Source organism: Chaetodon auriga, chromosome 9 (assembly GCF_051107435.1).
Source record: "Chaetodon auriga isolate fChaAug3 chromosome 9, fChaAug3.hap1, whole genome shotgun sequence".
NCBI lineage: Eukaryota > Metazoa > Chordata > Actinopteri > Chaetodontiformes > Chaetodontidae > Chaetodon > Chaetodon auriga.
In genome coordinates, this window is record NC_135082.1 from 27236421 (window position 1) to 27249185 (window position 12765).

A 12765-nucleotide genomic window follows, 5' to 3' on the forward strand; every position below is an offset into this window, starting at 1 on the left:
AAACTCTCAGCTTTAACAGCTCAGCGTAACAACAGCAACCACACAATGCAGGCGCAGGTCACATGACTCTGCGGTCACGTGACAGACTGGCCTGTGCGGAAGTAAACACGGAAGTAACGACAGGAACGAAGAAAAGCGGCTGTGGCTTCAGTTCTTCTTTATTCGGGGCTCGCTAACGGTCCCTGCCGGCTCGTGGTCGCCTCAGCAGCTCGTTTCTCTCCCGGTTTGTGTCGGAATCTCCGCTCAGAGACAGCAGCATGGAGAAAATGTCCATTTTGGCGGTAACTCTGAGCCTGGTTGCAGTTGTAACTCAGGTAAACTGCAGCTCCTCCACATGGAAGAGGGTCACCGCGGCGCAGGTGAGACCACCAGTCCTGCTGTATTAATGTCAGCTCCCATAACATTCTGTTCAGGCTGCTATTTGTCCTTAAAAAGGTCCACAGCAGCCTTTAATCTGTAACCAGTGAGTGATTGTCAATGTAAACATCAGTTATCTTCACAGATAATCTGTCGACATGTTAAAGAGGAAGATATCTAACGTCAGGTCAAAGTCCTTCAGTGAGCTCTGAGGAAAGACAAACAACCGTTTTGATTCAGGCCTTTTTGTGTTGAATTTGGGGCAACTCAAGATCCACTGACTAACTTTTTCTGATGCTTTTGACAGCATCTCGCTAGCCTCCATTATGTCTGCTATCATTTTATTATTAATCAATCATCTGACCGTGAAGAAGGCAGTGAGGTGCGGCTGAAAGCTCCAGAAAAAACTAGTTCGAGGATATTCAGGGTTTTAGTTCATTAAGAAAAACTGTGAAATGGATATTGAACATTTTGTACCCTCCTAAAGCAAACTGATAAACCATAGAAATGACCCATCACAGTACAGTAATAACAATGACCTTTAGGTATACAGCTTTTTAAAAATACGTTTTTTACATAACGAATAAAAACAGAAAACACATCAGCACATAAAATACAGGAGAAATCATGTAGGAGTTGAAAACAGGCGGTGGGTTACTTCACTCTGGTTTCATGTCTGGGCGCGTTGATTTTCAGAGGGCATGCAAACGAAGTCAGACCTGTCTGGAAGGTCGTAAAAACGTGGTAAATGTAAAGCACACGGCTGAGACTCTGACAGGAGTTGGTACAGTCACGTAAAAAGTCTGTGATTTATAAGAAACTGCCAAAAAACAGGTTGTATTGACTGACTGTGAATGTGTGTCGTGGACAGATTCTGGGTTTCGACTGGAAGAACTGTGGGCAGCCGGACGCTCCAGCTGTCCTGAAGACCCTGACCGTGTCTCCAGACCCGATCTCCATCCCGGGAGAACTGACGGCCTCCGCCTCTGGATCCACGTCCGTTGAGCTGAGTGCCCCCCTGTCTGTGAGTTCACCGATGCCCTGAACTCATCTCTGAGTAAAGTGAGATGAAAAGGCAGAGATCTGAGCCGCTGGTGAAGGAGTCGTTAAGTCACAGGAAGTCCTCTGTGCAGACCAGTCTGTGTGTGCAGTATTTCTCAAAACCTGCTGAACGGTCTTGTCTCAGTGTTGGTGCTGCTTTGTGAAGCAGAAACAGGCGTGTCTGGATCTGCTGCTGATCCTGTGAGCTCCATGTGAGCAGATCAGACTGTGCTGCACACAGAGCTGTTAAAGACAAAGAGGATTTCAGCTTTTATGGTTCTTTCATTGGCTTTACTGTCAAAGGAACGACGGAAAAAGCTGAAAATGCCATGTTAATGAGCTGCTTTATGTCTTTAATTCAGTTTAGAAGTCTCATTAATTTCTTTTTTTGGAGACAGTTTTATCTGGTGAGGACTTCAATTAGTCAAAAAAATGTCCTCTGTGGCCTTAAACATTTTCAGAAAGGCTTGTGAGGTCGGCAGATTCAGGAAATGCTGCGTTCCTCTTTGTCGCGGCTGCAGGTCTCGGCTGTTTATCTCAGCAGAAGAAGGTTTGTAGGTGAGGTGTGACTGTAAAGTGTCAGTCAGTCGTTAAACAGCCTCTGCTCTGTGTCGTAAAACCATCTGATTTCATTCTCCTGTCATAAAAATTCACATTAGGCCTGAAGTGGAGATCACACTTCAGCAGCAAAGCAAGCAAACTGTCTGATAACTGCAGAGTTCAAACATCTTCTTCATTCATTCATGGTTTTAGTTCTGTTCGGTGAATCTCCTCCTCTCATTACTTCTTATTTATCGTCACTCGTTCGTAGAGCAGAAAGTGTCCACAGTCACCTCAGACTCTGCTGTCTCCTCTTCCTCTTTCACTCCTCGGCAGCTGAACGTGACCCTGGAGAAGGAGGTGGCAGGTTTCTGGGTGAAGGTCCCCTGTGTGGAGGAGCTGGGCAGTTGTCACTATCCGGACGCTTGTAATGTTCTGGACCAGCTGATCCCTCCGGGTCAGGACTGTCCTGAACCGCTGCACACCTACGGGCTGCCCTGCCACTGCCCCTTCAAAGCTGTGAGTCTGACCGACGAGGCCACAAACTGTGTGTATGATGGATGGAGGAGAGCATGGATGATGAAAGATAATATATTAGGAGTAGGGTCGAGGGATGAAGGGTTGAGGGGTGAGAGAGTAGGGGAAGAAGGGTGAGAGGATGAAGAGAGAGATGAACTTAGTTATAAAACTACATTTCATGGAGAGATTTCAGCATCGACAGTCTGTCAGAGACACATTTTAATTCTGCAGTTTGCGCTCAGCATGAAGCCAAAAGGTGAAAAACAGTCTTTTTCTCCCCGCCGAGGTGGCTCAGTCCTCGAAAACTGTTCGCGTGCTGAGAGAGACTGTAAGGAAAAAGTTTATTCTCATCCAGCTCTGCATGAAAATACACACAGCGATAAACTCTGATGGTGGTTTATAGCGACATGATGTCTGCCTGGAACATGGAAGGAAGAGCGCCGTTAAATCATTTCCTGTTGTACAATGACAAGCAAAAGTTGTGAATATCTGAGTGAGTAAAAATGATCTGATTTCCAAAAGGCAGAAAGTTAAAAAAACTCCCTCCAAGCTGGGCGGGGCCAAGGGGCGGCCTGACGTCTGACCTCCTCAAACGACCAATAGCGAAGCCCGTTAGAGGGCTGAGCACGCACTCATAGAACTGAACACTCAGCACTAACTACTGTTTTTACAGCAGAACTTTTTTTACTGAACCATTTCTCTCCAGCCGCTGTTCCTTTAACGGCACATTTTAACGGCCCAACAAGCCCCCAGTTAAGTTTACTGTTAGTATTTAAGTCATAAGCTGTAACAGTCTCACCCTGTAAAAGGAAATATTCGCTCTGAATAAGCGTGAAGCAGCTCCAGCACGCCTGTAAAACAGCCACCGTTCGAGCAGAGCCGCCAACTTTCTGTGCTGACTCGGCGTAAGATAATGGAGGATGAGGTCTTCTGAACAAGAAAAAAAAATGTAGAAGAAGAAGAAGGAGAATTAAAGTTTATTCATGCAGTTTTTAAAAACAAAGCTGCAAAGTGCTCTTCATGGTCAAACCAGGATTAAAACTTTCCAGGATGCTTTGAGCTGCGCTCTTGTGTTAAACGTGCTCTATAAATAAAGGTTAGTTCCCAGAATGCCTCTGGTCTTTTGGATTTCCCGTCTGCGTGAATGAAGCTGGAGCCTCCTCTCTCTCCTCAGGGCTCGTACTCTCTGCCTCAGTCCGACTTCTACCTGCCCAACGTGGATCTGCCCTATTGGCTGACCAACGGGAACTACCGCGTGCAGGGCGTCCTGGGCAGCGAGGACAAAGAGCTGGGCTGCGTCAAGATCGCTCTGTCGCTTCACTCCAGCTAAACCGGAGCGTCCGGAGGTTCCAGGTTTTTGTTTACTTGCACATAAAAAAAGATCAAACATTGGGAAACAAACGCTGAAGTTGCACAAAGTTGTGAGTGTGATGAGGGTCACGTTCTGAAGTCAGACGACAGACGGTGAGCAAAAAAGAACATTTCACATTTCTACATTGACAGCCGTCATTTCACTGCATTCCTGCTGCTCATAATTCACTTTTGGCTCCTTTGCATGAAAGTGAAGCTTCTCCCCTCCAGATGATGCACATTAACTGCTCCAGCTCACCTGCTGCCGCCGAGCACGGCGCCGTTTAATGAGCGAGCGTGAGATGATGAGAAATTTTTAAATCACAATCAAACATTCGTTTTTTATTTCCACAGAAAGAGTTTTATATTTTAAGATCTGTGTGAAAAGTGTGAGCAGAGCCTCCAGAAGCTGAAGCTCAGAGCGGTCGCAGGTCGTCCTCACAGGGAAATCTGATTTCATGTCATTAAAGCCAAAAGGAAGAAAAAACGAAACTTTAGTTTTTGCTTTCTTGCTTCGTTGGAAGTAAAATTTGCTTTTTTGGGGAGAATTTGGTTGGAAAAGCAATCTGCCAACAGTTCTTTTAACATGTTCTACAGTAATGATGAAAAATGTGCTTTTTCCTGCGTCTGATGCCTCGATTTGTTTTTGAAGTGCTTTCGGTTCTTTAGACCTTTTCTTTAGAAATGGGGAAGTTTGAAAAAGTGGTTTTTGGTCATTATTGAAGTTCTGCTGGAACCAAGCAGCTCTGATCTGCTTCATTAATGTAGCTGAACTGGTGGCAGCCACAGTGTGAGAGATGTAATCTGATATTTTATCTTTTCTTTCATTATTCTGTTAATTTTGACCTTAAGAATAAGTGCCTGAGTAGAGTTTTAGGAGGAAGTCTTTCATTTCCAAATAACAGTGAAATGAACGAGAGAACAAAAGAAACAGAAACGTGTTCAGCTTGATTTTAAGTATTAATTCAGATTTTAATTTGCCAAAATGTTTCCCTGTTTTCTACAGTGCTGATGACAGTGGTGGGATCAGTGTCTGCACAGTGTACAGTTTTTAATAAACTCTGTCCTGTAACTTGTGTATTTTTTCATACAGTTACTTCAGCACTCATAATTAAAACCTTTTTAACATGAACTGAGAGAAAGTTCTTCATCATTATGAGGAAATAAACCGAGTATTTAAAGGTTCTAATTCACTGATGATACTTAGTGAAAGATGGAAGTGGACACATGAAAAGTGGAAGCAGGAGGACGAAACAGCAGGACGACCTGAAATGAGTTCAGTGCAGAGCCTCAGACTGAACACACTCGTCCTCTGAAACAAGGCGTCTCTGTCCAAATAGCTTCCTGTCTTCAAAAGTTAGGGCACCTCTACTGCTCCCACCATTAGTACTGCTACCACCACCACTCGCCTAGTACCACTAATATTATTACGAATTCCACGACTACCACTGCTACTACTACTACTGCTAGTGGCCTACTATGAATGCTACTGCTCCCACAACCATCACTACTACCACAACCAGTATTATTATGCCTATTACTACTACTACTACCTCTGCTGGTACTACTACTCCTAGTGCTCCAAGTACTCTTCCTCCTCCTACTGCTGCCACTAACACTGTACCCAGTGTGCTGTTCATTAACTCTAAGATCGATGCGTGGTGAGTGAAGCTCCAGCCTACTGACCATGACAGGTTCAGGATTGTGAGTCTGCAGCTCCATTTGTAGCCACAAGGTGGCAGCAGTCCTCTGAACATCTTCACATTACTGCTGCTGTCACCCTGCTGCTCCTACTACCACTATAAGTACTATTACTGCTTCGTGCACCCATGAAAACGGAAAATACTTCTGTTCCTTTGTGAAGGAATGAGAATACCACAACATCCTGCTTTCTGCGCTCAGACAAAGACACTTCAGCGTGAAATCGGATTTTCAGTGGCTGCAGCAGTGAACGTTAACAGGAAGCAGCAAAGAGAGCAGAAAACAAAAGGAGGAAAGTGAGGAATTACACATGAAGGAGCGAACAAATACTCCAGTCCAGGGCATGAAATGAAGGCCTGTGTGCACGCTGAACAACCTGCTCGGTCGCCTCCAGACATCCAGATATGAACGACTGAATCAGGATCTCGTTCGCATGTGTTTTCAGCCTCATTCGGATTCTTTGAAACTGATGCTCCGCTGATGAAAAGCAGCCTCCGACGTCTGGGAACGTTTATTAACTGTTTCTGTTGTGGTTCCATCAGAGATGAAAGAGCGGCTGAGAGGCGGAACCTCCCGAGAAGAAACAAACCGCAGCGTCCAATCAAGTTTCAGAGGACCTCTCACCTCTGCGCCTGTTTAAGGTTTAATGAACGACCTTAAGCAGCGATGGCGCGACCGTTCCCTTAGCATCAGTACTTGAATGAAAACTGTAAGATAATACTCTGAACCAGCAGCAGCACAGCATGTGACTCTGCTGTCGATGCAAATTCATCCTTTTGTGTTTCTGATTTTTTTGGGATTAACATAAAACTGCACTTTAATGTCATTGGACTTTAAGAGACAGCTGCAGGCCACTTGTTCGTCTTAATCTCAGACAGGAAGTGCACTGCTTCAGAGCGAAGGTGATGTGGTTTCACTTTGAACGAAAACCACAGCATGTGGACACCAGACACACACGCGCTGTATGCACAACAATAACACAGTTTACAGTTTAAATTTCATACCTGCATTGTGTGATTTGACCACAAGAGGGCAGAAAAACTCACAGTAATTCCCATTTAACTTCTCAAAGACTCACAGGCTAACATCAGCAAACAGTGCCTGACTGTGCGCGTCGTTTTCTCATGTTAGTGTGACTTTATCTGGAAATTTAAGTATGTGTTTATTTTTTATTACTTGGTCTCATTTTACATTTGAACGTGTAGAAATGAGCAGAATGAGCCGCTAAAGGCTTTAATCTGTTTTTCTCTCACATACAGTCGAATTAAATTATAACAGAGACTCTTTGTGGATTCAGAGATTAAACCGATATATGTATTATACAATAACTTCAGACCCATGTGGACCACCTGATCAGCAAACTGAGGGTCAAATGCTGTTGTGTAGTAGTCTGCCTCCACCTTAAAGCCTCCTGACTGTGTACCACAGCTCACTGAGCTTCATCACAGGTGGTGTTTTTTTAATAGAGAGGTGTGACAGTCGTGGTACAAAGACAAGGTAAAAGTAAGTGCACTCTTTTTCTCTTTAAAGCTAATTAACACCATTGCTGTACTTTCTTAATAGCCTGTTTTTTTTACAGCTTGTAGAACTGTTGATACGTACAATAACTCTTTGAGCTGCTCTGTCTTTCACAGCTTATTCTTCTAAATATCATAAAGCAGTACTACACACACACACACACACACACACACACACACACACACACACACCAACGACACGCTCATCAGTTTCAGTGCCTTGCTCAAGGACACACTGTGGATTAGAGTCAAGCGTTCATATTAAATTCAGTTCAGTGTTCTTGTATTAACTCACTGAACGCCTGCTGAGGCCTTCACTGTTCGAGCCGCCTGTTTGCACAGACGCTCTGAAAATAAACCTGATGTGAGATTCTTTTGTAAATCTAATAACGACACAATGATCCTGATCACGAGATGAAAATCCACAGTGTAAAAGTCATTTTCTCTGTAAATGTCACGTAATGGAAACGCCGCCCCGCCTGCCCGGACGCTGTGTTTGCTCACACGTGTGAATGTGACTCCAGATGGAAATGAAATCAAAGTGCACGCGTTGTTTCTTTTTCAGCTCCATTCTAAACTTTGATCTGTATAATTGGATTAAAGTCGAATGTGTTGGAGTTCACTGGTGCGAGTTTAAACTGGTTTTATCTGGATGCTTCTGGCTCAGCTCTGTGTGCAGTTTATTAAGATACAGTAGAAGAAACTTGTTCCACTGATTGATTTTGAACCGCAGACTCTCTAATAGTTTCAGTCCCCTGCACAAACTAACGTCCATACATTTGCTAAGAAATCAGATTCGGACTGCAGAACTTCCCTGAGAAACGTCACACTTTTACATTTTCTTCAGTGTAAAACTAATCAGGAGGCAGCTTTCTGTACATCCATGGGTGCACTGCACACAGGAACTGCTCATGGTTAATTCTGCATCACCTGCAGAGCATTATGGGAACCGTAGTTCCAAAATTCAGAGCAGGATTATCTACCATGTTGCACTGAGAATAGTCTTTTGCTGCTACAGCCATCCATAGATGTTTACGCCTGCTGCATGTATATCTAATGCGAGTGTGTGTGTGTGCGTGCGTGCGTGCTGAGGAGGTCAGTAGGTCTGGGTGAGGTGGAGGAAGATCCACAATCGCAGGAAGAAACAGTGAAGCCTGCAGACAAACACACAGACCTGTGACGTTTCTCCGTCTGCACTTCAGCCTGTTGCCTTGATTTCGTCTGTTGAAATAACACAAACAGTATAAATTCACTTTAACGTGACTGTGCAGGTTTCTTTAAAAGCACATTGATTTGATGATATGAAATCGTGCTTATTGCCGGTTCTGCATCCAGTTCTGTTTATTCCAAACAAACAGGAAACGTGAAAGGCATCATCAGCATCGAGCTGCCAGACATTCGTTCCACAAACGAGCTGAAACAGACGCACAGTGTCTGAGAGAGGAGATCCGGGTGAGGACGTCGAGCGTGGAGGAAGGAAGACGCCGCGAAGATCACTCTCACAGTTTGTGTGTCATAAACAGACGTGAAAAGATCAACAGTACGTGTTGGAAAATTAATACAAGGGTCAGAAATAAGGCTGCTCGACAAACGACCTCAGGTCTGAAGCAGATTCTCCTTATTGTGTCTCCTTGTTTCCTTTCCTCTCTCATTTCCTCCTTTCCTCCTTGTTTCCTCTTCTTTCTTCCTCTCCTCTGGTCTCCTCTCCGCACCTCTTCTGTCTCGTTACCTCCTTTTCCTCTCCTGTCTTGTTTCCTCCTCTCCTCTCCTATGTCCTCCTCTCCTCTCCTCTCCCCTCCACTCTGCAGGACATCCTGTTTCTGACCTCCACCATCAGGCTGTTTCCTGTCACAGGAAACTCGTCCACAGATGCAGGAGAGGAGGCGAGGGAGGAGGAGGCAGGATGAAGAGGAGAGGAGGAGAGAAGGAGGAGCAAAGTCTGCAGAAATGTTTGGGGGGGGGTGATGAAGTGGACGAGGGGAGGAAGGGGCCGAGAGGTCAGAGGTCAGCATGTAAACAAACAAATCAGCAGTTCAGTGGGACAATAGAGGTGGAGGTGAACGGGTTCAGCTCGGTCACTGATTGGGTGTCAACTGACTTGTGTCATCACCTGTTGTCATGTGGGATCCACCAATGAGATGAAGGCTCTGACAGAAGGTCGCGTTTGGGTGAGTGAGGCTGTTAAAGTGTCAATCATGTTTTATCAGTTCATTTCTGCTGCTGTTGTGTCTGAAGTTGAATCAAAGAAATCAAAGAAATCAGTTTTGATTCCTGAAATAACATCCTAGCACTCACCGCCAATGGTGTTCAGTCGCTAGCCAGCATGCTAGCAGATTAGCTCCGTAGCGCTTGCTTGGCTAACCCTGTTAGCTGTCTGACTCTTGTCGTGTTGTCTCAGCAGGAACAGGAACTGTCTTTGAGGCTTTGGCGACTGTTCAAACTACACTTTGATGCACTCTGCTCCAGAAAGTCTTAGAAACAATGAAGAAAACTGCATTGAATTTCTCTCATCGTCAACAAATCCTATGAAAAGACCCAAACTGACACCGTTAGTGTGTCTTTAAACACTTTCTGACGTCTCGACTTCAGCTTCCTGCCCAGTGATACCTGAAGACGCAGGGAATAGTTCATTTGTCGGGGACTATTTTCAGCAGATTTGGTGCTCTGGTGAATATTTGGATCAGTTAGACGGTGTGTTTGGGGTTGAGTCACAATAAACTACAGTGTGTGTTCATGGTAATGAAGGCACATGTCAGCCAGTTCAACACTGATGTGTTTGGAATAGTTTTTGGACAACAATGGAGCTCTAAAGGCCAGCGGAGGAAAATAGATTCGACTTCTGCAAATTAGATTAGGAGACAACATTAATCCAGGTCACACTGCACAAAGCTAAAATGAAAATGAATGGAGACTTCACACACACACACACACACACACACACACACACACACACACACACAGTGTATCCTCTCACCAGAGAGTGTGGTATTTGTCTTCTTCCACTCTGATCCTTATCTGGCAAGATGTGGGTCAGCAGATCAGCTACATCCTGCTTTTAACCACACACACACACACATGCACACGTGCACACGCGCACACACACACACACACACACACACACACACACACACACACACACACACACACTCACACACACTTTTTTCAGATGCTTTCAGCGAGGCTTCAGGCCAAACACAAGGTGGATTTACTGTTGCAGTGCTAATGGCTGCTAATGAGGTCACATACAGTTGTAAACACACACACACACACACACACACACACACACACACACACACACATTCAGGTGAAGCTCAGTCTGCCTCCACTTTTCCACATGAAACCCACAATAAGTTGTCTTCCACAGGCAGGAGGCAGGTGAGAAGTTCCCCAAACGTTCTGGGAACTTTAGGTTTTGGGAATGTTTATTGAACGTTACTGCACAACGTTCCCTGGATGCTAAAACATTATTGTTATGTTGCAAAAATGTTCTGGGAAGGTCAGTAAATGCTTCCCTTAATGTTTTGTGGATTTTAAAATGTCCAAAAAGTTTCATGAAGTCCAGGTAATAGAGAACACAGAAAGTCAAGAAGAGCAGCAGGAACAGTAAAGGCCGAGCGCTCGTCTGCAGGAAGGACACAGACAGCCTGACAGGTGGTGGATGGGAGGACTATTAGTACTGAGAGGACTGATTGGATAATTGAGAACAGGTGATGATAAAACTGGTGGGAAACCAAACAGACAGGAAGTAAAACATACAGGAATGCATTAAGGAGAGTTACTACAAAATAAAACAGGAAATGCTGTTAACTAGAGTCCATGCATGTTGTCACAGAGCCAGGCCAGCGTTGTCCTCTATTTCTGGAATTTGTGCTATGCTAAGCTAACTACCTGCTGGCTGTAGCTTCTTATTTATTCTACAGGAGGGTTTTTGATCATCTTATCTAAAAGCTTATAAGAGTATTTCCCAAACTGAGAACCTCGGGGGAACCTCCCAGGGATGTTGTTGGAACGTTTTGTGTTAGCTGGGATGGTATATATGTATACTGACACCAAACATTTGGACTCACCTGTTATATGGATGTTTTTCTTCTTTCCTTCAATAAAGGTTAATTTAAATAGATCAAACAGGCAAAAGTGAAATAGAAATATGATTTCTCAAATTCTTACTTCGCTGTTGCTCAGAGGTTCTTTCTCTCTCTGCCCTTTCAGTGGTCGGTCTGGGGAGTTTTGTTCTGCAACCTGAAATCATGAAGGACCATTCAAAAATGGAGAGTATCACTCAGCCAGCTGACTGCACTGAATCAGTCAAGCAGCCGACTCCAGACTTTGGAGCAACTGTGCAGATAAGACTGAATCTGCCACTGGTTTTGAATTTGCCTCGAGAAACAAGAGTGTGACCTAAAGATGAGTTAAACAATCCAATCAATGCAGCTTAGTGAGCAGCCAGCTTCTCCTGAAGACCCAGAATCAGAATCTGAAACTATGTTTTCATGTACAGGGAGTTTGACTTTGTGTTGTGAAGCATAAAGGTCAAAATATGCAAAGAAAAATACAAGTATGCACAATATGTACAGTATATATTACACAGTACTACTTAAGTTAATCATAAGAACTGCCATGCACGGATATTGTGTGTGTGTTTGTGTGTGTGTGTGTGTGTGTGTGTGTGTGTGTGAGATAAACCAGCATGCTGTGATCTGTCATCTGTTGCTTATCAGCCATGTTGGAGGAGAAAGGGCTGAAAAAAAGTTCACCTTCACCACAAACTTTCCTAAATCGCTGCAGCTGCTGCAGATGTTCTTCATCCAGTCGTTTGGTTCTTATTTCAGTTTTTCCTTCCTGTAGAAATCTGTAACGTCTCATTCAAAAAAAAAAAAAAAAAAAAATCTACTACACATTCTATTATGAATGAAAGCAAATGATGGAGCAGTGAATGAATGAATGTTTAACTGCTTCATCAGTGAGTCTTGAGGTGAAGAAAGCTGTCAGTGCTCGCAGGAAGATGGATGGTTTGTGACGTCCTGACCACACAGGCCTGCATACAGGTGGTGGATTAATTGGAAACAGGCGTGTTCCTGTGTGTGTCTGCAGAAGCATTCTCTTCCTGTAACTTATTCAGCTGGGAATGTAGTCTCTCATTCACTCTCTCTCTCTCACACACACACTCACACAGGGCCAGTTGATTGGCTGCAGACAGGAGATTGATGGTGTTTGTTTTGCTGATAATCTAATCTGATTGGCTGACCTCTGCTCTGCCTGGAAGCCTCAGGTCTGGGTCTCCTGAACAGGCGACTGCAGACATCCTTAAGGTCATTTGAAGATCATTTCAAATATTTCTACCTCTGTGTAGGATTTAGTTTTGTATATTCAGGTGTAATTCTTACAGCTGTGTTGTAAAATAGTTCTTGACCACCAAGACAACATTACGTTCTGACGTTGTCTTGTTGTATTATGTTGTATATTTGAGGAGAGGGAATGAGATGCAACAAAGGTCCCCGTCCTGACGCAGACCAGGGACTCTGTAGTCCATGTTCAGGCACTCTGACCTCGACCAGGACACCTCAGGGTTTGTTGTATTTTGCTAAATGAATTTTCGATTTTATTCTGCCAAAGATTTTTTAGCTGTTACCTGATGCCTCTGTTCATTTTATCCTCTCTGGTTGAATTTTGCGCTTTCAGTTCCTCCACTAAACCTGTAAATGTCTCATATTTTTAGAAATTGAACCGTCAACCCTGTCAG

The 12765-nt window shown here is 44.2% G+C and overlaps 1 protein-coding gene across 1 annotated transcript; it reads left to right on the forward strand.

Annotated features, from left to right (window-relative positions):
* The first annotated feature begins 83 nt into the window (after nt 1-83).
* Nucleotides 84-4877, forward strand: gm2a (ganglioside GM2 activator). The gene is made up of 4 exons (XM_076738369.1): nt 84-359; nt 1229-1381; nt 2275-2457; nt 3632-4877. The coding sequence occupies exons 1-4, from the start codon at nt 258-260 to the stop codon at nt 3785-3787; spliced, it is 594 nt and encodes a 197-aa protein (XP_076594484.1). The 5' UTR covers nt 84-257; the 3' UTR covers nt 3788-4877.
* The last annotated feature ends 7888 nt before the right edge of the window (nt 4878-12765 follow it).